A 26,132-nucleotide genomic window follows, 5' to 3' on the forward strand; every position below is an offset into this window, starting at 1 on the left:
TTACACAATGGATACTAAAAGATAGTTCCTGCCCAGGTGTGCCTTCCTGGGACAGGGTCTCTGATACAATGGGCAAGACTACCTAGGACAAAAGGGTATTTAGCATTTACCCTGGGGTCCATTATTCAGTCTGCAACTGCTAGCCTGAGATTCCCTTCAGGGTGGATTCCCACGGGAACAGGGAACAAGCCCAAGCTTTGGGGTCTCCAACCTACAAACTATTTCCAAACTTGGGGTTCATCATACCTCACTAAGCTACAAGTTTGGGAACTCTAAATTCCATGTCGACATTTGTTAAATGGGTATAATAGTATCTACTAGAAAGAGTTTTGAGAATAAAATGAAATACTATCCAAAGCTCTTTGCAAGCCTTAAAACGTAATATAATTAATAAGTTCCTTTCAGGCCTGGCTCTGTATCATTTTGGTTTTGTGCACCAAGCACAGGGTCTAGCACAAAGAAGACACTTATTAAATGCCTGCTGAAATGAAATTAATTGAAATGTCAATTGTGTAAAAAAAATATGGCATTAATAAAATACTCATATTTAAAAAAAAACCAACCCTCTTAAAATTAGATAAAGTTCCAAAGATCTTAGTATTTGGAAACTTCCCGGTTCCTCTAGGGTTTGGGACAAAGTCATCAATATGAGAAAGCATAGAATTAACAATTCCTTTTTTTTTAGGCTCCGGAGACACTCCACGTGCCACCTCATTTTAACAATAAACAGACCTAACATTTAAGCTAAGAAAGCCTCCCTTTATAGAATTTCCTAGGTCTCATTCTGAGTCCTTTAAAAAAACAACCACACACACACAAAAAAAGAGCTGTTTCGCAAAGGATTCTGGAAGATGTAGTCCCAAGACGATAAGATTCGAAAGGGATGGTCCATGAGCCGGACTTCAATTCCTATAAGCCGCGGGGCCACGGCCCGGATGTTGAAGGAGCAGTCGCCATCTTGCCAGAGAGCTGAGGTTCTACTGGCTGTGGACGGAGCCCTCAGGGATCACCCGCGTCCGCCAGCCTCGAGAGTCGTTACCTCCCGGGCTTGCTTTTCTCCTTTATCACAGGTTGGTTTCTTCTTACAAGAAGTTTCGGTTGGGTGGGGGAAATCAACGCAAAACTTTGAGAGCAAGATGAGCAGACGCCCCGGTGTCGGCCATTTGCAGCGTATATTTGGGCCTATTTCCTCCCTTTGCTTCCGTCTACGGACCTTCTGGGTTCATTTAGGCTGGGACGGCCAGGGACTTTGGAGCAGGTGTTGTCTGGGGCAGGTCAGGGAATCACTGACCTGTGGAGACCTCCGGGATTCCTATAGAGAACCCGGAAACGTCCTCTGGGGGAGTGGAGAAGCCAATGACGTGGTTCTGCTCGTTTCCTGTCTTTTGACAGGCTGGCCTTCCCCAGGCGCTTGTCTCCTATACTCTCTCCTTGCTGGTGTTTTCTCTAGACTTCACGGTAAGGAAGTGAAGATTAACAGAGAGTGTAAAAATTAAACGAATGGAGTTGTTATCTAGAGAGTTCCCAGGAAGATGGCATTCTAGATAGCCAAGTTTTCCTGGGCTCGTCTTTTTTTAACCCTTCTATTCTGTGTTGGGGGAACTAAAAGCATTGTGTGCAGGGGGTCTTTGTTCGTATTTGTGCCCCCTTCTATTGTGTGTGTGTGTGTGTGTGTGTGTGTATCTGTGAGTCTTTCAGGGATGTTTTATGGGGAGCTAGTCTGTTGTTTGAGAGGCTTCCTTTATCCTGTTCTGAATAGGTTTCATCAGTTGAAAATATTTGTTTAGCAAGGAATTGGACACTGCATAGGATACAAAGTAGATTAAAACTTTTATTTTCCTCTAATAGGTTACTGGGTGGTTAGAAGGGATGAAACTGGTAGATGGATAATAACATTTCCAAGACAAAAGAATAGAAGCCTTGAAAGAGGGAGTGAAGGGGAGAGAGGCTTAAAGTGATCTTGAAGTAGAAAGAAATCTCATATAGTTGGAGAAATTGGACAAAACTTCTAATCTGGGTGCTTAAGTATGACAGGCATCTTTTACAGACAGATGAGGAAGAAAGAGCCAAGTGCTTCCAGAAAACTTATCTTCTCATGTAGTTTTAAGAGAAATCAAATTCAAAGACTTAAATATAAAATGGAGGTAACTATTGAAGGCAGTAGGACTCTTTAAGTGATCTGTTGCGGTCTCTTACTGCTCCAAATTCTGTATTTTGTTATACTTTCATATGATTTGGGGATATGATGGACTTCTGAAATGTGGACCAGACAGGACCTTCAAAGATTGGCTGGGAGGAATATTTATTGAAGTGAGGTGAGAGGTGGTATATTTGGCTCAGGTTTCTTTCTTAGAACACCATGGCAAATAGATGGAAAGTACAAGCTGAATGAAGATTAGTTGAAGAAATTGAGTATGATTTGACTGAACAAGATGAGACTTAGTAGGGGCAGATCTTTGAAGGCCAGTCACACAGAAGAGAAATTAGACTTGTTCTTTGTGTCACCAAAGGGCAGAAAAATTATTTAAGAAAAGGGACACTGTGAATCAGAAACATTTAGAAGGTCCTGGAATGATCATTTTTTTGTATTGTATACACAATCATCAAATATGAATGTGGTTACAAATCAAATTATGTCAGTACTTTTTTTTTTAACTAAAAATATTTAATCTTTTACTCAAACCAGAATACCCATACATAGATCCTTTTTGCATTTTTAATATAGGAAGTGCCATGTTTTCCCCAACAATATATAATACACTATATTTGAGTTATTCCTATGCTACAAAAGAAAACAGCTTTTATATTTTGTATTAAAATGATGTATTAATTTGCAAACTGGCTTCTTTAGTACTTACTGGATAAGCTCCTTAGATATTTTGATTTGAGTTCCACTAAGACACTGGAAAGAGTCAGTGGTTGGTTGATTAGGACTTATGAATCTATATCATTTCACTTATAAGATCATATAGGTTTTTAAGTGGAAGAGAGATGAGTAATGAAAGTCCCCTCACACATCTTTGGCAATAAAGACAAATTAAATCAGTGATATCCCTCTAGTTCCTTATAGACAAGTGTCTACATCATAAAGACCTTCATTGTTGGTACATGCTTCCAGTTTTGCTTATATTCTCCTTTGAAAAAAAAGTGGCCTATGCTTCTGGTCTGAAACCCTCCTTTTGAGGGAGAGAGATGCTGAAAAAGAGGGAGTCTTATGTAAATAATTTGCTGTTTAAAGATTATTCATCTATCTTTAATGAATTCTATTTAAAAGAACTAAATTGAAGGTAATGTTTAAATAATAGGCATTTACTAAATATGACTTTGTCTTTAGTCTTTTAGCAGATTTTCATTTCTTATTTAAAATTTAGTTTAGATTTTCTTTAAAAAAATCAATTCTGCCCTCAGTAACATAGCTGTTAATTATATGAATTTTTCCCCCTAGATGCCTTATTGTGAAAATTAAGCTAAGTCTTTGGGACATGGTTAAAAAAAAAACTAGCAAGTGAAACATGCAATAAAAAACTGAAATCAACAGAAGAGGCTTATACTATATTCCATGATGGTGATGATCATTTTCACAGATCCTAAGAGAAAACAGAGAACAACTGAATACCTTTATCCATCTTTGATGACAAGGAAAATGGAAAAACTCAGGAGAGCAAGACTGAAACTACAGATTTGTTGAAACTTTTGAGGGTTGTAATCCCTTAAAATAGGCCAGATATTGAATCATTTCATTGGGAAGGCCTAGAGGATGCAAATTCTACAGTAGAATCCATGAACATCAACAGAATATCTAAATAACTATACTTACGTTTCTGAAAATATTAAAGAAATTAGAATGGAAAGAAATCACAAGTTATCTATCCCAGTTAGTGCAGAAGAAGTGGAATATAGCACAAGCAAAGCATTCATAGGACCTATTTACAAAAGTCCTGAGGAAAATAAACGAGATAAAAGAAAACATCACACAAAAAAAGTCACTGGTGGACTGGAAAACAAACAAAGCCTTTCTTCTAATAAACTGGATATAGATAATGAGTTATCTCAGTTTTACAAAGAAATTCAGGAGCTTGAGAGTGAAAAAGAAGATTTGGAAGATAATTGCCAGGAATTTAAACCCACTCAGGAACAATTTGGTTTATGTGATCAAGGCCTTTACAATGAAAACTTAAAATCTGATGAAGAAAAGAAAGATACTTGGTTTAGTACTATACAATCACCTCCTGGTGTTGAGCAATATTTTAGTAAGGAGCCAGTTGGTTGGAATACTGAATATGCAATTAATGGACCAGTAGAACCTACATTTTTAAACAACCCAATTCCTTCCTTTAGGCCCGAATGGCAGTCATTGGAACCCTCTTTAGTTCCTCAAGGCCTTTTTCCTCCTGGATTTAATTATCATTTAAATGTTCAAAGATTTAACCCCTCTCCATCTCCACCACCAAATGTTTTTCATGCTCCAGATGTTAAATTATGTGAAATGTACAATGGATATAATGTAAACAGTCGCTACACAAATTGGAATTGTCCAGCATTTGACCAGACTAACAGATATTCTGATTGTGATGGGAGTAATAGTAGCACACAGGCCTCTAGAAATGGATGTAATGAGCAAGATGGACGAGACAGTAATGGTTTCTGTGAAACAAGAGAAGAATCTTGGGAAGACCCTTCTTTATTCCAGATGGAAAAAACAGACAGGCTTTTACACCAGGAGTTCCATGAGGAAAAGCTAAAGAGGCTACTTATCCTTTTAAGAGGTCTGCCTGGATCAGGGAAAACAACACTGTCTCGGTAGGTAAATAGCTTGATTGGGTCTGTTTGTTAATATAAATGGTCTTGGTAATAAAAAAAACTACTGTAATCAATAGCAAATGTTCTCATGTTCTAATTGTAATAAAACCTGTGCTAATTGAGGAAAAGGTGAGTAATAGACTATTTTAGGAAAATACAAATTTGTTACTTTTGAGTATATAAACTACTGAACTACTGTTATAGAAAAAGAAGTTGGGCTTTATTTTAGGAGGAGAATCCAAGTGCCTTAAAATAAATATGCTAATTACAAGCAAATTTTTTTTAATGCAAATGTTTAATAAGCATGTGTTAGGCATCACTTTTTAAGTGAGACACTTAATATTTGGCTTGAAGTCAAAAAACCTAGATTTTAGTCATAGTCTTGCCAATTATTAGCCATGTAATCTTGGCAACTCAGTAAACCTCATTATTTGTAAAGTGATTATCTGCCCAGAGTTTCTTTAGTCAGTAAGTTAACACTTACTAAGCCCCTTCTGTGTGCCAAATACTGTTTGAAGTGCTAGGAATACAAAAAAAAGGCAAAAGACAGACCCTAGTCTCAAGGAACTCACTGTCTAATGGAAGAGACAATGTGCAAACAATTATGTATGAACAATCTATATAAAGATTATTTATATTTATACATATATATATAAAATATAAGGTGTGTGTGTGTGTGTGTGTGTGTGTGTGTGTGTGTGTAAGATTGCTTGGAGGTGATCAACAGAGTATTCCCTCTGTTGGAAGATCAAGAAATAGAGAGTAATTAGGGAAGGATGAACCTGAATGGAGTGAGACTTATGGCAGAGACTGACCAGAAGGCTATTGCAATAGTCTAGATTTGAGGAAGAGAGCCTGCATTGGAGTGGTGGCAGTGTTGGAGAAGAGAAGGGTGCTGTATTGGAGGGATGTTAAGACAGGCTTTAGCAACAAATTGGAGAGTATAAAAAAAGAGGGAAGAGTTGGGGATGACACCTAAGTTTACAGTTGGGATTGGGAAAATGGTGGTGCCCTGAACAACAATAGGGGAATTAAGAAGAGGGGAACTTGTCATCCAGATGGAGAAATCTGGTTGACATTTGGAGATAGGAGATTGAAGATCTGAGAAATTAAGACTGAGAGGGCTTGATCTGAGAATCATCAGCATAGAGAGGCTAATTGATCTGTGGGAATTAATTAGATCACCAATCAAAGTAATATAGAGGGAGAAAAGAAATGGGCCCAGATCCTTATGGGAAACTTACCTTTATTGGGTATGACTTGAATAAAGATCCAGCAAAGAAGATTGAATAGGAATTGTCAGAGTTAAGAGAAATTTAGAGAGAAGAGAATTGAGAAGAAGAGGATCATTAACAGTGTTGAAGACTGAAGAGAGGTCAAGAAGGATAAAGATTGAGAAAAGTTCATTAGATTTGGCAATGAAGAGATTGTTAGTAACTTTGGAATGAGCAGTTTTGGTTGAATGATGAGTATGGAAATCAGACTGTAGAGTTAAGAGGAAAATGAAAGGAAAGACACTGGAGACACCTATTTTGAATTGCTTTCTCAAAGAGTTTATCCACAGATCAGAGAAAAGATGTGGGATAATAGTTATCAGGGACAGATGATCAAATGAGAGATTTTTGAGAACTAGGAAGACATAGACAATTTTGTAAGCATAAAGGAAGTCGCTGGTAGGCAGGGAGAGATTGAAGGTAAATGAAAGTGTGGTTGACGGAGAACATTGTACTGGAAAAGACAGAGTAGAACAGGACTGCTTGTCCAATACAAGAATTTCCTTAACAAGGAAAAGGGCCACTTTAGTATTTGAGATAGAGGTGAAGGTAAAGATATTGCTAAACGCAGCTGAGATATGTGAGTTGATCAGGAGAGGAAAAGAGTTGTTAGTGAATGGCAAATTACTTTACATATAATCTTATTTGATCCTCACTACAGCCCTATGAAGTGGGTGCTATCATCTCCATCTTACAGTTGAGAAAACTGAAGCACAGAAAAGTTTAAGGAATTTGCCAAAGGTCGTATAAACATGTATCTAAGGCAGGTTTTGAACTCAGGTTGTCTTGGCTCTCTGGTCAGCTTCACATTAAACACTAGGCATCCTAGCTACCCTAAGTTAAAAAAAAAAAAAGATATTATTTATATAGTGCTTTACAGTTTGCAAGGCGCTTAACAAATAAGTCATTTGATCCTAACAACAACCCTTTGAGGTAGGTGCTATCATCCTTGTTTTGCAGATCAGAAAACTGAGGCACAATGACCTGCCCAGGGTAACTAACATAGTTAGTAAATAACCAAGGCAAGATTTGAATTTATGTCTTCCTGATTCCATGTCTAGCACTCTATTCATTGAGTTTTTGAATATGGCAGAACATAGGTCAGCTAGTGTGGCTCAGTTGATAGAGAACCAGGTCTGGAATTGGGAGGGCCTAGGTGTTTAAATTTGGACTCAGATGCTTCCTAGGTGTGTGGACCTGGACAGGTCACTTAACCCTAATTGCCTCGTCCTTACCAGTCTTCTGCCTTGGAAGCAATATAATCTCACTTCTAAGATAAAAGGTAAGAGTTTAAGAGCGAAAGAGAGAATAGCAGAACTTGATACAAATGCCAAATGATGGAGATTGCCTTATTTATACCATTCACTGGCTTATTACCCTCTTCCCTTCCTAAGGCCTAACATCTGAATTATGTAAATTTTGAATTAGTGGAGCTTTATTCAGTAGAATTTGCTGTGTTGTGATACGAAGATTGTCACCATATCGTCTGTTCCCTCTTCATTTTAATATAATAAAGCATAAGAATATGTTGACATATGTTTAATAGCATGAATATAATGCCATAGAGACAAAAAAATAGCATGATTAAAAATAGCCCTTTTTTTTCATTTTATATTTGACTTATAAATAATCACAAAGGATGCTTTAAGATATATGCTGGACAATTAGAGAAGGCCAATGTTGATAGCTTTTATTTGTGTAACAAATGAGGATAAGGTTAAAAACTATGGAACTTCTTGATAACTTATATTTTTGGGGTGAATATGTGTTATTACCAATTTTGTATATTCAAAGTAGTATGTTGTAAATGTTGATTTTGAAATTAAGTTTGAGTTCATATTAATTGCTAAAAGTTTTATAGTGATACTAATTTTAGTATTGTTTATAGGAAAAACAAAGTTATCTAACAAATGCAGATTATTCCAGAACTCTAAGGTCTTTGAAAAAACTTAATAAATTGGGAGTGGGAAATTTGGATGAAACAAATAATAGAGTAAGTTTACCTGAGTAGAGTGAGTTGTTGTAGAAGATAAGAAATTAGGTAAACTGGGATGACTTAATGAAGCATATTGAAACTAAATACAAGTAGGAAGAAAAAATTCTTCATTTCTTTGTTTCAAAGCTTTGAGAAATTGTGTGTGTATGTGTTACACTGTTTCTTATACACGTGTATTGCTGATTAGGAGATTCCCTGCTAATTAAAATTCTCCTTACCCAGCCAAGGTCTCCAGTCATTTAATTTTCATAAATAAAGACAAACTCCTACCCCACTATTAAGATTAAGCCAGGCTATGGAACAGAACAGTAACTTTCTCTGAATTCTGGAGAAGCACTTTACTAAAAACCATTTGTTCCTGCAAAAGTGGAGAAAAAGTTGTTGATCCTAACTAGATTAGTCAAAAGGGCTCTCTGAGTGTGTTCTAAGACAGTGAGAAAATAGAATTCCTTAATATTTTTAAGAGGAAGGGGAGGCAGCTAGAATTTTAAGTAGAATAGGGTCATTATAGGAAAGTGATTGAAATTTATGAGATTAGGAGCCATTCCCTAGCTGATAATTAAGGATTTTATATAGTCAGTTTTTAGAAGAAGAAATCCAAACTACTGATAGCTACATGTTCTAAATAATAGATAAATGGAAAGTAAAATGACTGAGATACTTCCTAACACCCATCAAATTTTTGTCAAATTTGACAAAAAAGGAAAATAACAGATGCCAGAGAGACTGTGGGAAAACTGGTATAATAATAGACTTTAAAAAACCATATTTATTGTCTTAGAAATAACTTTTAGACCGAAGGGATTACAGCCAGGCAAACAGGATTAAGTGACTTGCCCAGGGTCACACAGGAAGTATCTGAGCCACTTCTGAACCCATGTCCTTCTGACTCCAGGCCTGGTACCTTATTTGTTCTGCCACCTACCTTGCTCCTAATAATAAACTTTTTTTCTTTTTAACCATTACCTTCCATCTTAGAATCGATCCTATATATTGGTTCTAAGAGAGAAAAGTGATAAGGGCTAGGCAATAGGAGTTAAGTGACTTGCCCAGGAAGTATCTGAGGTCAGATTTTGACTCCAAGACCTAATAAGATACTCTTTATGAAAAACAATTTGGAACTAGTTCAGAAAGTTATTAAACTGCATGTCCTTTGACTCAGTGATAATGACAACTTCTAGGTTTATATACCAAAGAGCTTTAAAAAAAAAAAAAGATAAAGACCCTCTATACAAAAACTATAGCATCTCTTTCTGTGGTTAGCAAAGAATTGCAAACTGAATGGGTACCATCATTTAGGGAATGGCTGAATAAGTTATAGTTTTTGAGTATGATGGAATACTATTATGATGTTAAGAAACTCTGAAGGGGGATGGTTTCAGAAAAATCTGAGACTAGTATGAACTGATGCAAAACCAAATGACAATAACCAGAACAAATTATATAGTTACAGTAATATTGTAAAGACAATCCTCTTTTGAAAACTTAGGAACATTGATCACCACTGACCAATCATACTTTCCAAAGACTAGTGATGAAAATAAGCTATTCACTTCCAGATAGAGAAGCTAGTAAGACACTTAGCATTGTGGTATTTGGTCCTAAATAAGTTTATTCCTTTTATAGGGATACAGGTTAGTTGAATGAATGTATAAACAAAATAGGCATTAAGATAAAAATAGCATATAGGGAAACCAAACCATTACACTTTCACTTATTCTATTTCTTGTGTATTTGCTGCCCCTAATTAACCATTGCATGTTAAAACACAGTTTGTAATGTTGTTTTTCTTTTTCTTTCTATTTTTTTGGGGGGTGGAGATATGGCTAATTCAGGAATTTTCTTTGTCATAGGTTTTGCTTTTTATGCTTCTACAATGGATGGAGAAGGGGAAGGAAGGAGAATCAGAGTTCAGAACTAGAATTAATGCATTTATACAAAATGTAATATATACATTAATTCATACTAACCACTGTAGCTTATTTAATCTATATCATCATTACATAAAGATATAATCTGTACTACATTTCTACATATTTGCTTTTAATCTCTGATTCTTTTTTTCCCCATATTTTTAAATTTTATTTTCTAGTAAGGGTGAGTATGATGGTTTGGAGCTTGATGAGCACAAACCTCTCCTTTGAATAGAAAAAACTACTACTTTTTTTAAAAAATATTTTGATCTGATTTTCTTTAAGGTAAACTTTAAAGAGGGGAAAGGAAGAGATTAGAAGATGCCTAAAATTATTTAGTAGAAATTAGAAGATAGCAACGTTTAATAGTTAAAAGGGCAGGAATAAATTAGATTTAACAAATGTTATCCTACCAAGCATTATGCATACTCTGTACAATGGGAAACAAAGATTAAATAAAAACACAAATTCTGCCTTCAAAGAGTTTATCATCTATGGGTAGAGTAGAAGAGGGGATAAAACGTACATTCAGATATAATGTAATATGTGCAAAGGAGAGTTCTAGACCAGTTGTAATGAGGAAAATGAAGGTATAGAAAAATCACTTTAGTTTTGGGGGAAATAAAGGCAAGAGTGAACTTTATAGAAGAGATAGCACCAGAATTTGGGCTTGAAATAAAAGAGGATTAATCATAAATATTTAGTGGAAGTGTTCCAGCCACTTTATGAGCAAAACCAGAGATACAGGAGGATAGTACAAGAACACCTCTGTCTTCTCACTTCACCTTCTTTGCGTATCTTCAAGGCTCTGCCAAAGTCTTTTATTGTCCAAGAGACTTTCCTTTGCCTGGGCTTACAATGGTCTTATCTTCTTTCGAACTTCTGCCCTTTTATTTTTTATACTACCTATCTGGCACTTATATAAAACCTTGTGTTTTGTTTTGTTTTGTTTTGTTTTTTTAAATCTACATATTTTTTTCCCTCCAACTAGAAAATAAATTCTATGAGGATAAGACCTGAATCTCATACCTACTGATATATAACCTGCACTTAATACATTACCTTAGAATCATTAAATGTTTAATAAATGTTTCGTTAGTATAGACTATGAAGAAGATTCTTAATCTGGGTAGGTAAAGGATGATTAGTATCTGTAATAGGTTTGTACTTGCTAAAGGGTCATTGTTTGGTGAATGAGTGGGTATCATCCATAAGAAGTAGAGGTGATAACTTTGAGGAAGCATTTTGGTGTCCTCTCTCCCTCTCTCCTTCCCTCCCTTCCTTTCCAGGCAGAAGAGCAGTAAGGGCTGGACAGTGGGGGTTAAATGACTTGTCTAGGGCCACACAGCTAGAAACTGTCCGAGGCTAGATTTGAATATTGGACCTCCTGTGTCTAAGCCTACTCTCAATCTACTGAGCCATCTAGCTGCCCACTGTTTACTTTTCTTTAAGAGAGAGAAGAGGAAAGAACAAAACAGGTAGGACACTGACAGGTTGATGACATTACTGGAATCCCTTCCTTATATTTTAAAAATATAATCCAGCTGGACTCATTCCTAATTGTTTCTTTTGCTAGGCTTATTCAATGTCATTAAATTTGTCATTTGCTTTGGTATTTGAATATGCATCCAGGACTTCTGGCAGCATCTGACTTAAAGAACTTCAAAAAAGTTTTGTTTTCTTAGAGAATTGCTTCAATAATTTTACATGAGTGTTTCAGTTTCTATTTGAAATTCTTATTTGTTTAGGTTGCTTAAAATTATTTAATTTGATATTCAGTATCTTTAGAATATTTTATTCAAGTTCAAATATTTTATTAAAAATATTTTTTCTCAAGTCCAAAAATATGCCAGAATCTGGACCTTTTTAATTCAATAATTTTTTAAATGGTACCTAAACATATTTACTATGTCTTCTGCTGGGAAAAAATAATCTTGTTAAGCCATATTATAAATTATTTTTGATTGAATTATTTCTATAAAAAGACACTGTTTATAGAGAGAATATCATAGAGTTGGTAAAATAAAATAGGGTTATTTCTAGCTTTTATAGTTTATCAGCAGCATTTATTAAGTAGCCCTGTGTGAGGATGGTAGGGTAGAGGAAGTAAGAAATGCTATGGAGGCAAGGTAAACGACATAAAAACAATAGACCTTTTTTTCAGATAAATTACAGTATAATTTGTGATAAGCAAGTACTGAACAGCATTTATAAGTATTAGGAAAAGTAATATGCAGTAAAGTAATGATTGTATATGGTCTAGGTTTCTTAGGCACCCAAAATTTTATTTTAAAGCTTCTGCTATTACATTTTCTGTATGAAGTTTTCAAAAGCCTTATGAAAGAGAATTTCAGATTTTCAAATGCATAGAACGTGGGCAGATTAAGCATCTTTTGTTTTTGAATAGGATTTTGGAACAATGACAATTTCTTGAACTTTGGGGAGGAAAACCCCTACATATTGCACTGTATATATTTTGGGAATTATTTAAACTAGATATTATGATGTGTTAAATTGGCATGCTTACATTTTATTATTGGTAATTCTCGAGTTGGTGGTAATAGGGTAGAGTATTGGCATGCTATTTTTTAGGGAACTTACTGTATCCTGTCATCTTTCAGTGACCCTAAAGCACCTTGGGAAAGTACCTTTTCTTTCCCCCCTTTTTCTTCCTCATTGTATTTCCAGATTGCTGGGATGATGGTGGTTAGAGAAGAGAAGGAATGAAATTCTTGCCCAATCATCCTCAGTATTCCTTTACATCTTTTTCTGTCATTGGTTATATAAAAGACTGGTATGTTTTCTATTTGAAACTTTGGGATTCTGGATATATTGTTAAATAAAGGTCCTTTCTTCCTTACTACTGTTTTATTTATTTCCCGCTCCCTACTCCCCACTCTCAGTTTAATGCCATTAAAAAATTGTATACCATTTTGGAGGTTCTGATATTTTATGCCGCAACCTCTAAACCTTAAATTATCCTCTATGATATTGTTTTATGTATCATTCAGAGTTGTCTTGGGCCAAAAGTGGGATCTTCAGAATAAATATCTCCACTGTGCTCATTTTCAGGCTATAAGATTACTAAAGGTACATTAATTATATAGCCACTATAGGCATTAAAGATAAAGTCAAGCTGTTAAACTATTAGCATTGTTATAAGATTACTGGATTAATAGAATTGAAAATCTGGTTTTCTCAATGTGTTTAGTATGTTTTATTAAAGCCAGTAACATTCTTATGAGTTGCATAAAAGCTCTTTGAAGTAGAATTTGTGGCAACAGCAAGATGTGGCAACTGACAAAAAAAGGAAGAAAAAAAATTAGAATCATGTGATGTGTGAACATTCAGTGTAGGGCAGGACAACCCTAATTCAAATTTAGGGATTTCTGAGAATATCACTGAATTGTAGAATAGTTGATAATTATTAATTAACTAGCAAGTTTGTATTATGGTTATTTTCTAAGGCAAAGATATATTCATTGTAGAGATAGTTCCATAAAAGTATATACCAATATTCATTCCTCTTTATCTCCTACTCTTCAAAAAAAAAAAGCCAAGGGAAAGAAAATAATATTTATAATTCTCAAAGAGCTTTAGAAGTGGCAGAAATATTGTGTATTTTTAAAACCATCTGGGATTTTGGTATTGATAAGATGGTGTTAACTTTGAAGGGTTATGAATAAAATAATATGCTTAGAACTGGATTATCTTATTTCAATATGACTGATTATTCAGTACAGCTGACACACTTGAGGTTTTTAATTTGTTTGTGGCTATAAAGATATTTATGAATATAACATTTATATGATTTCTTTGCTTCTATTGACAGTGTTCTTCTTGGTCAGAATCGTGGTGGCATTGTCTTCAGCACTGATGACTACTTTCGGCATCAAAATGGGTACACATATAATGTCAAACAACTTGGTGATGCTCATGACTGGAACCAGAGCAGAGGTGTGGTAACATTAGTTGATGTCTTTCGGCTTTTTAATTAAAAATGAAAAAAGGCCTTTGCATACCTGCCTAAGATCCCCGCATATAGAATTTCCGAGTGAATCTTTTTCTGTAGCATTCCCCAGAAATGGTCATCCAGCTTTTGCTTGAAATCATATAGTGAAGGGAAATCTACTGTGTATTGAGGAGCTCATTTCTCTTTTAGATACCTTTATTTTCTAGACAGTTTTTCTTTATATCCAGCCCAAAATCAACCTCTTTGCCACTTCTACCCATTAGTCCTACTTTTACCCTCTGGGCTAAGCAGAACAGGCAAGCCTTCCTTTGATAACTCTTCCAATGCTAGAAAGACAGCTGTTCTGACCCCAAAGTCTTTGTGTTCCCTTGACTAAAAGTCCGTTTACATAATTTGATCCTTGCTGTCTTCTATATACTGGTTTTTTAACCTCTGGTTAGGTCTGGTTCTTGGAAGAATAGATTTAACCAGGAAATAGAAGGTTATATCTGAAGTAAAAAAGTTCAAGTCCCATCTAGTTCTGTGACACTAATGGGTATAATAATGCCTATAGAACTTAACTCTAGGCTATTTAGTGGTCCAAATGAGAAATGATCAATAAAGTGCCTCTTGTACCTTCTTATCTTTATTTTCTGCATTTTCTGTTTGTTTCCTTTCCTAAGCATCTTTACTTCTCTCACTGCCCAATACTTTCATGTTGGTCTCTAGCTGTTAAAAGCCCAGTACTGTAGCACCACATTTAGATCTATCCTTCTTATTTCTGACTTATAATCTTTCTTATCCCTTTGTAACTCCTTTTAGTAAAGCAATATGATCATCTGATTTATATTATACATACTGAGTTGGTAGAATCAAAATCAACTTAGCTCAGCCCCCTTCTTTTGAGGTACAAAGAAGATCACTAGGAAAGAAGATGTGAATGGTTTTTGAGTTTTGCCCTCCCAAGTTTACCTCCATTTTAGAAGACAATTCAAATAAGGCCAAAAAGCATTAAAAAAAAAATTTTTTTAAACCCTTACCTTTTGTCTTGGTATCAGTTCTAAGACAGAAAAGTGGTTTGGGCTAGGCAATGGGAGTTAAGTGACTTGCCCAAAGTCACACAGCTAGGAAGTGTCTGAGACCTCCTGACTCCAAGCCTGGTACTATCTAGTTGCCCCATAAGCATTTATTAAGCACCTACTATGTGCCAGGCATTAAGCAATTGAAATACAAAGAAAAGAAAAAGAACTTGACTTCAGGGACTTCACAGTTGAATGTTAGAGATAATATACAAATAACTGTACAAACTAGGTTTATATAGGATAAATGGGAAATAATCATGAAAGAAAAGCTCTAGAATTAAGAGGGATTGGGAAAGACTTCCTGTAGAATTTAGGATTTTATCTCAGTATTGAAAATGAAGATGTGGAGATGAAGGATAGCATTATATGCATAGGAGATTACTTAAGTGAAAATTCTTGAAGTTGATGTTATGTTTGTTCAAGGAATGTCATTGGATCACAGAGTACATTGGGGCAGGGAGAATTGTGTAAAATGTAATAAGAATGGATGGGTGGTATGCATAGCTAGGTTATGAAAAGCTTTGAACACCAAATTCAGTTTTAAATTTGATCTTGTGTGTGATAGGGAGCCAATGGAGTTTATAGGGGGTGAGGAGTGCAATAATGATTTAACTTTGACTTAGAAAAATCACTTTGGTGGCTGAGTTGAGGTTGGATTAAAATGAGGAGAGACTTTTTAGGCAGACCAATCATCAGGGTATTGGGATAGTCTAGATGTAAGGAGGTAAGGGTGCATCAGAGGGGTGGCAGTATTGGAAGGGGCAATTTGAGTATTTGAGAGTTGTTACAAAGGGGGGAAAATCAACAGACTTTGGCAACAAATTGGATATGGAAGGTGAGATAGAGGGAGGAATTATGAATTACACTTAACTTGGGAGACTTGGAGGTTGGTGGTGCCCTCAAGAGAAATAGGAAAGTTTGAAAGGTGGTAATATTTGGGAAGAAAGATGGTGATTTTAGTTTTGAAGAGTTCGATTTTGAAGATTTGTACTTTAGGAAGATCATTGGTGGCTGAGTGGAGGATGAACTGAAATGAGGGGAGATGAGGCAAGGAGACCAAACAGAACCCTATTGCAATAGGCCTGGCATGAGGTGTTGAGGGCTTGTACCAAGGTAGTGGCCATATCAGAAGAGAAAAGGGGCTTATATGAGAGAAATTATAAGGGCAAAATCAGCCAGAGTTTGACCACAAGTCTGATTTGAGAAGTAAGAGAGAGTGAAAAGTAACATAATTGCAAGCCTAGGCAACGATGGAAGGATGATGGAGTCATTAACCTAAGAAAGTCTCATCTGTAAAATGAGAGGATAGATTGATTTTGTGGCTTCTTATCCCTTCCAGCTTTAACCTTATGACCTAAAATAAAATGCCTCTTACAGAATTTCAGGAATGGGGTACCTATTTTTGACCAGAGTTGGCCTTTTCAGTGTTGCCACTTGAACTAATGGCTCCTACAATACCTTTTAAACACACAATAGAAGACCCATAGTGAATAGCTTAGTCAATCTGTTTCTGTGATATGGCCCTATTTTTTTTTTCCATAAACCTTAGCCTCAAGTCCATGTTGGTAGATGCTTCAACCATTTATATTGTTCTGACCTTTAGATTGGGTGTATTTAGTAGCCTGATTCATAAGTTCTTCCAAGTACAAATGCTAAAACACATGCAAATATGTTGCTATATGACAAGTTACTAGCTAAGTGCATTACATAGAGTTTGAGCTTTTGGGGCTCCAACTTAGCTAAAATGGCAGTAAGAAGCAAGCTAGTCCTAATACATTCATAGTCCTCATATAGAACAAAGAGAAACCAAAAATTTTTTTGAAACTTGTTGAACAATCGTTTGTTACCATTCAATTCTGTTGTGCTTATGTTCTTTGTTATTTCCATAGTGTTTTTATTGAAATTTATTTTTTCTTTCAGCAAAGAAAGCTATTGACCAGGGAAGATCTCCAGTAATAATAGATAACACTAATACTCAAGCTTGGGAAATGAAACCATATGTGGAAATGGTAAATATGATTAATAGGAAATTTTGATCTGGTCATTGTTTTCTCATTGTACTTTTAATTCACAAATATTAAACATTGGAAGCTTTGATCTTCATATTCCTTCTTGTTTCAGGAAAGATTATTTTAAAGTTGTACATGATGACTCTCATGTAGATGGAAGTATGCTTGACTGAAATTCATGATGTCATAATTGATTTAGTAATTGAAATAAAGTAAATGATGTTAAAACTAAAATAAAGAAAAAAACTAATATATCAGATCTTAAAATTATGAAATTTATAGTATTTCTTTTTTGTTGGTCAACTTTAACCTAACATATGCAGTGGTACAGTTTTTTCTTACTCTAGGAAATTATCTAATTGTTTGCTTTTTTTTAACCTGATTTTTCTTGTAGGCTATAGGCAAAGGATATCGAGTGGAGTTCCATGAACCAGAAACGTGGTGGAAATTTGATCCTGAAGAATTAGAAAAGTAAGAAAACACATTGATTTCTCAAATAAGTGGGGTTTTTTTAATGTTGCTGAGTTATTTGGTAATAATACTTGATATCGATCTATTAAACTTTAGAAAGCATTATTGCATATATTTATCTTTTAATTCTAACTTGAGGTTGGCAAAACAGGAAGTATTATATTTCACAAAGGTTTAAGGATTTACCAAGAGTCACAAACTAATAATAAGTAGGACAAGAATTAAGAACTTCAGATTTAGTTCAATGATTTTTTTCTACTATATCTTGCTACCTTTCTTAAATTGCTTTATGCAGAATATTCATGATAGAGTTCCTTAAAAGATAACTATATCAGATTTATTTTTTTAAATTTCAATGGAACCATGACTTTTTATTGCTACCTTTTTATTTTATTTATAGCTTTTTTCTTTTTGCCACCTTATTTTTAATAAATCTCCTTCCCCTACTCTACCCAGCAAGACTTCTCATAATAAAGATGAAAAAAGAGGAAAAAGAGTTCAGCAGAGCAAACCAACACCTCCCCTCCCTGCCCCCAGTTTGACTGTGCATCCAAAGAACATTTATTTATTTGTTTGTTTGTTTGTTTATTTTAAGCCCTTACCTTCTGTCCTGGACCCAATATACAGTATTGACTTAATTGTTAAGTGGCTTGCCCAGGGTCACACAGCTGGGAAGTGTCTTAGGCCAGATTTTAATATAGGACCTTTCATCTCTAGGCCTGGCCCTCAATCCACTGAGCCACCTGTCTACTCCCTAAAGAACATTTATTTTTAAATGTTAAAGCATAGTTTTTAAAGGACCTGTCATTGATTGCATCAATTTTCATTAATTGACTTTTATTATCTGTGTGAGTACTCATGTTGCTACATAGCTCATTGAATAATAGTGATGATTTATAAGATGTTGGAGATAATCAGTATCTTTAATTCCCTCTTTCAGCTCAGTAACCTCAATAGGCCACCTCTGCATTTTACTTCAGTTCTCCTGTCACCTCTGTTCGAGTGTGCTTCCTGGATTCCCTTTATATTTCCTTCTTTAGACTTATTTCTGTCAACTTCATTTTCAGAGAAGCAGTCTTCCTTGCTTTTTCTGTTTGATCTTCCCACTGCCTCCTGTACAAAACAACATCAGTGATGAAAGAAATTCTCTTCAGTTTTTTCCTGTCATCATTGTGAGAGAGAAAATGAAATAAAAGTTAAGGAAGTATGGATATTATAGCTAAGCATAGAACATATTTCCAGATACTTTTTGGCACGCCAAATAATTCATCATATAAAAAATTGAGAGTGAAGTGAAATGATATAAACTTCTCCCAGTGTTTGAAGAATAATTCTATTTTCATTCTTTGGTAAATCCAGCCTGGCTTATAGTTGCACAATACTTTCTCATCGTTTGTAATTCTTGCATATGTTTTCTTAAAAATCTTCCCTGGAGCCCTAATGTACTAGAAGCTATCCTTCGAGTCTTTCACTGTCCTGAAGATATATTTATATTTCATTTTTATTTATGTAACTGGTTTTATCTTCTTTTTGTCCAGACATGTCCTTGTTATTTTTATTCCACAAATATGTCTTTGTGTGGTTTACTTATCCTTTGTGTGTATCCTTCTATTACTTTTGAGTATGATTTGGATCCTTCTCAGATCTTGGTGTTACATGATTCATAGTCATATTGGTATTTAAAAAAATGAACTTTTATAGCAACATATGCACTATAGTTAGGGATCATTAAAAGGAGTCTGCAGGATCATGTGATTGGCAAGATGAAAGAATAATCATCTGCAAGTCTCTGCAACCCAAAAACTTTAGGAAAAGGAATCATGTGCCAGTTAAAATATAACTAATTAATTAGGATTCCTTTATTGTGCATTTACTATGTGCTAGGTGATGGAAATACAAAGATCCAAAATGATTTGTTCCTTTTTCTCCAAAAGCTTATGTTTTATTGAGGGGGGAAAGGAAAGGATATTTACATAAAAAGTATATACAAAGTAAATATGTACAGAATAAGTACAAAATAAATATAAACTAGATAACTATGGCGTTAGTGAGAGCAGTAGCAATTGGAAAGAATAGAAAAGGTGTTATTGTGATGGTGATGTATGAGTTCTGTCTTGAAGGAAGTGAGGAATTCCATCAGGCAGAGCCAAAAAGAGAACATTACAGGCATGTGGGAGAGCCAGGGCAGAAGTAATAGACAGTCTGGGTCATAGAGTGGTAAGGAGAGTAATATAAACTTAAGCTAAATTGGGACCACACTGTGAAGAGCTTTAAAAGCTTAATATGGGAGTTTATATTTTATTCTTAAGGCCACAGGAAGTCAATGGAGTTATTTGAGTGGAAGAATGAAATGGTCAGGCCTGAGTTTGGGAAAAATTATTTGCCATGTTAGTCAGGGGAGTGTTGTCATGTTAGAATGGCAAGATTTGGCAGCTGATTAGATGTATGAAGTGAAGAGTCTACAGAAAGAAGAGGATAATATGATTACAAACCTAGGCGATTGGAAGACAGGCATTGCCTTCAAAAGAAATAAAAATGTTTAGTAGAGAAGTAGAAGGAGAAAGAGAATGAAGGTAGAGTGATATAGGGAAAAGTGTGCTAGATTTGGAGTTCTTATTACCTCTGTGAATTTGAGAAAGTTACTTAACCTCTTCTGATTTAAGTTCCTCATCTTTGAAATGAAGAGTTATCTAGATGACCTACAAAAGGTCCCTTCCAACTCTAAATCTGTGATTTTTTGATATACTTATTTTTTTTGAACATACTGAGTTTCAGGTATTTTGGGGACACCCAGTTGATATGTCCAACAGGTTGTTAGGGAGGAAGAGGCAAAAAATAGATATACAGACTTAGAAGTTACTCTTATGTAAGAACACAATTGAGAGAATTTATTTTTAATATATTGAATTATTTCCATGTCTGGGTTTTGAATTAGAAGCTCCAATCAGTTCTTTGACCTTTGAATATATTTCCTTTGTTCTTAGGAAGTCCCAGGAGTGTAGTGTCTGTTCCCCCCTCTCCCCTCAGTGGAGCCTGGTTGATAGAAAAGAGAGATAATGAAGCTCATCCTGATGTTTAATAGATAAGAGAGATAATATAGCTTACCCTCTACTTTTGAGAGACTACTCATCATCATTTGGTTATAGGTTGTTGGGTTTTTGTTTTTTTTAAGGTTGAACAAGGGATTTTCAAGGGTTAAAAACAATCCAAGAACCTAGATATTTAAAGGAAATTTACAGAATCAGGAGAAGAGAAAGAGGAAGAACAAAGTTATAGTAGTATTCCAGGGACTAAATTTCATGATGCTTCATAAGTAAGTCAGATTCTTTTTGTAGTAGTGGTAACATTGGGAAGTTATATAAAGGGGTACAAGGGAGATAAGAAAAAAGGGGGCACTGAAGATTCACCCCTACCAAATCCCCAAGTGAATAAAGGATAATAACAATGAGTGATGGCTGTGTAAGATAAAAACAATCAAGGGTAGAAGAATTGAGATAAAGTGGGGAGTAATGAGAAATCCCACTCCAAGGGAAGTCAGCATCCAGACTGGGGTAGGGGATAGAGAAAGGATAGCTTGGCCTTAATAGTGGCAAGTGATCATGGTAAAGACAGGAAGTATGACTGGACCTCATGTCTCAGGACACAGAATGGTTCTAGTCACATGACACTGCTTCCATAATTAATTGGTATTTCTAGGAATGAGGCATAGAAGAAAATGGGGTGAGTGCATTAATATAGATGGGGTAGAGGAGAAAAATCAAATTTTGTTTCTCCCGTCCTTAAAAAATCTCCACTGCTCCAATCATTCTCTCAAGCTATCAGGTTATCTTATACCTTCTCTTATGTTCACAGGCAACTCCTAGAAAGAATACCTATACTTCCCACTTTTCTCACTCATTTTTTAGCTCCTTATCAGTGAACTGAAAGTGCTCTCTCCAAAGTTTTACCTCCTAATCTTTTAATTGCTAAATTAGATGGCCTTTTTTCAGTAATCCTCGTGCTTTCCATCAGATCTCAACAAATCTGTCAGTTACTAAATGAAGTTCCTGATTCCCACCCCTCAGGCTCCCAACTGCCTTCTCTCAAGAAACATCCAACACTCTTTACTACAAATTCAGTGCTTTTTTACTGACTCTTCTACACCTGGGATGCTCCTCTCCTCATCTCCATTTCCTGACTTCCCTGGCTTCTTTTAGGACTCGGTTCAAATCTCAACTTCCACATTCTTTACCTCAGCCCCCAATAAATTCTCTCTCTATGAGATTCCTTCTCATTTGTACTATATATATCTTCCATATGCACAGTTACATGTTATCTCCCTCATTGGTATGTGAGTTCCTTGAGAGGAAGCACTGTGGTTTTGCTTGTCTTTGTGTCCAAGTGCAGTGCCTGGCACTTAATAAATGCTTTTGGAAGGTGAGGATGATGATGAAAAAGAAAATTGGCTTGCTGGGGAGATGGTGTATACAAATATTTACGTATCTTTGAAACATTATTATAAATGATAATACATTTATGTATAAAAGACACATTTGAGGCATCCTTTTATTTGCCCTTGGTATAGTAGGGCTTCTGACTCATGAACAAATGTCCTAAACAGATCTCTCCCTGCTTTATATTACATTTGCCGAATTAACTTGGGATTGTTAAAGTGATTTTTATAGTTAGATCTGTCATTCTCCTTTGGTTTTTACATGTGAGAAACTTCAAGGTTCTGTTTTTGCTCTTTAGAATCCTAAAAATCAGTAAATAATGTTGTGTCAAGCCTGAGTGACTATGTGGTAAGTCACTTCAGCTCCCTGGGCCTGATCTTTTCTTTAAATAAATAATCTTTTATGTGCCTTCTAGCTCTGAATCTTTTTATTCTAAATAAATGCTTACAGGATCTTAGATTTTCACTCTTCTCATTCAGGTGACTATGAAGATGTGGTTTGTTGTAGAAAATCAGCCTCATTTGTTTTGTTCTTTTTTCAAGTGTTAATTGGGGATGCCAGTTTCTTAAGAAGTGAGAAAGAAGTCAGTAGTTATTCATATCTGCTTTGCTATTTTTTAGTAATAGTGCTCTCTGGAGTCATTTGGAATCTTCCTCTCTTTGAGATATTCTAATAATTGATCCTTGTGTGCTTTTTAATTTGTGTCTACTCTAGTATGAACTTTGTTTTTTCTTATTCTGGCCCTTCCTGATTTCATTTTCTTAAGATACAACTAAGAGATGACTTCTTCACAGAACTGGTAAAGTCTTAGGTATGATAGTTCAACTCTTTTTGAAAATAAGTCTGCATAAGAACACCAGCTTATCTATTCTATCTTTTCTGTTTGTAGTCATCTGTTGAAATTCAAAAAATACTTTGGGGGTTATCTGTTTCAGCTAGTTCTCCTACCATATTATCTCTAGGCTAAGTTTTCCTCAACTGTTTATTTTTAAAAGTATTGAAATATTAAAGTGATCACTAATGTTCCAATAAATTTACTTTACTAATTCAATATTTTAAAAAGTGCTAGAACCATATTACATTTTTCTGATGTCATTAAGACAGGTTACCTTCCTATTAGGCATAAGAAAATAAAATGGTAGCTCTAATCATGAAGTGATTAAGTGATTATATAAAACTGTAGAATTTTTAGTTTTTAATCTTAGGCTTAAACCTTACCATTGAATGAATATTTTCAAACTATTCAGCCTTACACAAGAGTTTTTTTTGTTTAACAACAAAAGGAGGAAGAACTATTATTTTGCTTAAGAGAGTAAAAATTTTCAGATTACTGAATTATTCTTAGCAAAACAAATTTAATATACAATTTATTTACAAAGGATTGTTTTAGGTTAGGATTCAGATAGTAAGATTTCTTTGTTTCCTATCCAATGGATGAAAGATTTTAAACAGCGCATTTCAAATATTTGAGATAGCATCGTTAGAATTCTAATAGTGTTCAGTTTTTAAAGTGGCATTTCACAAATTACAAAAAACTAGGTCCAGTGATAATTAACTTTTTCCTGGAAACTGTAGCACAATTTTAACTATTGTGAATGAACTTTGAAAGCCAATGTAAATAATTGCATCTAAAATGTATAGGTAAATTGTCTTAATTTACGTCAGTTTTTAAAATACAAAAACCTAACACCTAGTATTCTACCAACTTTTAATATGTAAACATAAACAAAAGCCATTGATTTTTTTTTTAATCATAAACTTTTTTTTTGTAGGAGGAATAAACATGGAGTGTCTCGTGAAAAGATTGCTCAGATGTTGGATCACTATGAATTTAAAATGTCCATCTCTATTGTAATGAATTCAGTGGAACCTCCACATAGAAGGTCTGAGAGGCTTCGAAGACAGAGGTGGGGAGGCTGTCTAGACTCATGGAATCACTTTGATGTTGCAAAATAACTAATATTCAGTTTGCTTTCAACTAAAACAAGCTTGTGGCTTACCTTTTAAAAAACAAATTGAGACTTTCTGGAGGTTTTTAAATAGGTTCAACTCTAATAAAAAAAAAAAAAAGAGAACCATCATTACCTCACAGAGTTTGTTCCCAGAAAACTGTTTAAAATTTTTAAATGTAAATAAAAAATAGTATATAAAACTGTATATTATTTTAAAATAATTTTTATTGTACTAATTTTGGTTTAAGTAAAACATCTGAATAGTGTAATGTGAAACGTTTACTTCAGTTGAATCTTAAAATAATTTTGATTTCCAAAGTAGGAACCATTGAGCAATTTTTCCCAAGTTTATTAAAAAATTAGTTACAGATAAAATCTTGACTATTCTGCTCCCCCCAAACAACTTGGAATATACAAAACATAGCTAACTGGTTACAGTGTATTCTAATATTTCATATGGTACTCATTTCTTTATAGGAGTAAAATATTGTTTCTATAGATATATCCACTTAAACATTTCTAAACTCCAACCAATGGCTCAATTATTTTGAATAGATTTTAATTTTAAAAATAAATTGAATAATCCTTTAGATTTGGCTGTAATAAATTTTGACCAGGATATTTTGCTTTCGCCACATTTTTTATACAAAGCACCTTATATTTTCTGAGTAACAGCTTTTCTATTGAATTAGAATTCCATCAGTTAAAATTGTAGATAACTTCTAAGTTAACATAATACATCCCCCTTAATTTCAGGAAAAGTCAATTAATCATATGCAAACTAGAATTAATGAACAAATAAATGAAAAGGCATTTATAAAGTCTTTACTGTGTACCAGGTAGTGTGCTAAGCTCCAGAAGAGAATAAGTTCAAACTATAAGCATAGCAATAGAAGGCCCTTAACAAGCAAATACTAATATACTTTTCCATCCTAATTATTACATCTTTATGCACTTGATAGGGATCATTTAGTACAACCATTTAGTTTCATATGTGAGAAGATAGTTCCAGGGAAATGAAGTGATTTGTCCAAATAGCACAATGCTTTAAGGAGAAGAGGTAAGATACAAAACTAGCTTGGTATTGTGACTCTCATTGCCTCTTCTACTGCATCCTTACAACTGCCCTTGATAGATGGATATCTATTCTTTCTAAAGTCTCCAGCAAACCTTTTTATTATTTCCATCAAATTTTAATAGTTGAACTAACAGGAAAATTTTTTTAAGAAACCTATAATATTACTGGTATACAGAGTGTGTATCAATACAGTTACAGACTTTCTAAGCTATAGTAAATGGTTCATGAGTTGCTGTGACCAGAACAGTTTATTTCCTAGGGGCCAACTACATGGTAAGGAGCCCTTTCCAACTTAGCTAGTTTTGTCCTTGATCAGTAGGGCAAATGACCTGTTGAAGAGTTCTTAGCAGGACCCATCAGAGCTTATGTTCCATTTGCTTAGCCATCAAGTGCCCTGGATCACCTAATGAAGCAATAGGGCTTTATAGAGGATGTGATAACATTGTAGTTCATTTATAATTCCCTTTCATATGTTATATAATAATACATCACATCATATAACATCTGCTACCAATTAGTAACTATATATTTTTCCCAATTTTTGCATTTTCTTTTTTCTGCTGTTTCTCAATATTTTGCCGTTAAAAAACTTTTAAACTCCCAATTCTTTCTCTTCATCTCTCTTACATGGTGGAATTCAAAACCAGGTGCATTAGTTAAGTAGACCTCAGGGTCTATGTGTTTATACAGTTCAGTGTCATGTTTAGTTTTGAAAGAGTGTTACCTCACTCTTATTCAGCATGTAATGGTATATCTACAAATATAAAGACAAGTGTGTACTAACTCATGTTCCTTATTTTCTTTTTTACCTCAGAAGATTATATACCATTCCCAAAGTTGCAATTCTAAAGTACATTGTTACATAGTGGAATCAATAAAAGTGGGTTTGAGTTTCCACAGGGAAGAAAACACAACTGATAAATGCCTCTGTTCCCTTCAAAGTTTCTCTTAGTAAATTAAATATAGTAACTTCACTTGCTTTTAGGAACAAGAGGAGGCAATAATAGGAAAACAAGGTCATAGGATATATCTTGTCATTACTATTAATTTAGACCATTTTCTTATAACATAGCCATAATCTTCCATAGTCTCTATATCCTTGATATCCCAAAATGAGCGTTCAAAAATTCTGAAGCATCAAATAAAGATTTAATTACTGTAAAGGAGACCAT

At 34.6% G+C, this 26,132-nt stretch overlaps 1 protein-coding gene across 1 annotated transcript; it reads left to right on the top strand.

Moving 5' to 3' along the window:
• Positions 1-985: 985 nt before the first annotated feature.
• On the top strand, positions 986-24,776 carry N4BP2L2 (NEDD4 binding protein 2 like 2). Its single transcript, XM_044668270.1, has 6 exons — positions 986-1,070; positions 3,446-4,800; positions 13,816-13,940; positions 16,938-17,026; positions 17,421-17,497; positions 23,703-24,776. Exons 2-6 carry the CDS (start codon positions 3,845-3,847, stop codon positions 23,884-23,886), a joined length of 1,431 nt encoding a protein of 476 aa, XP_044524205.1. The 5' UTR covers positions 986-1,070; positions 3,446-3,844; the 3' UTR covers positions 23,887-24,776.
• The last annotated feature ends 1,356 nt before the right edge of the window (positions 24,777-26,132 follow it).

This window comes from Gracilinanus agilis, chromosome 3 (genome assembly GCF_016433145.1).
Source record: "Gracilinanus agilis isolate LMUSP501 chromosome 3, AgileGrace, whole genome shotgun sequence".
NCBI lineage: Eukaryota > Metazoa > Chordata > Mammalia > Didelphimorphia > Didelphidae > Gracilinanus > Gracilinanus agilis.

Excerpts from the sequence above, each read along its gene's own strand:
- N4BP2L2 (XM_044668270.1), top strand. The coding sequence starts at position 3,845 with ATGGAAAGAAATCACAAGTTATCTATCCCAGTTAGTGCAGAAGAAGTG. Across the intron at positions 17,027-17,420 it reads TGAAACCATATGTGGAAATG|GCTATAGGCAAAGGATATCG; the intron begins GTAAATATGATT and ends TTTTTCTTGTAG. Across the intron at positions 17,498-23,702 it reads GATCCTGAAGAATTAGAAAA|GAGGAATAAACATGGAGTGT; the intron begins GTAAGAAAACAC and ends TTTTTTTTGTAG.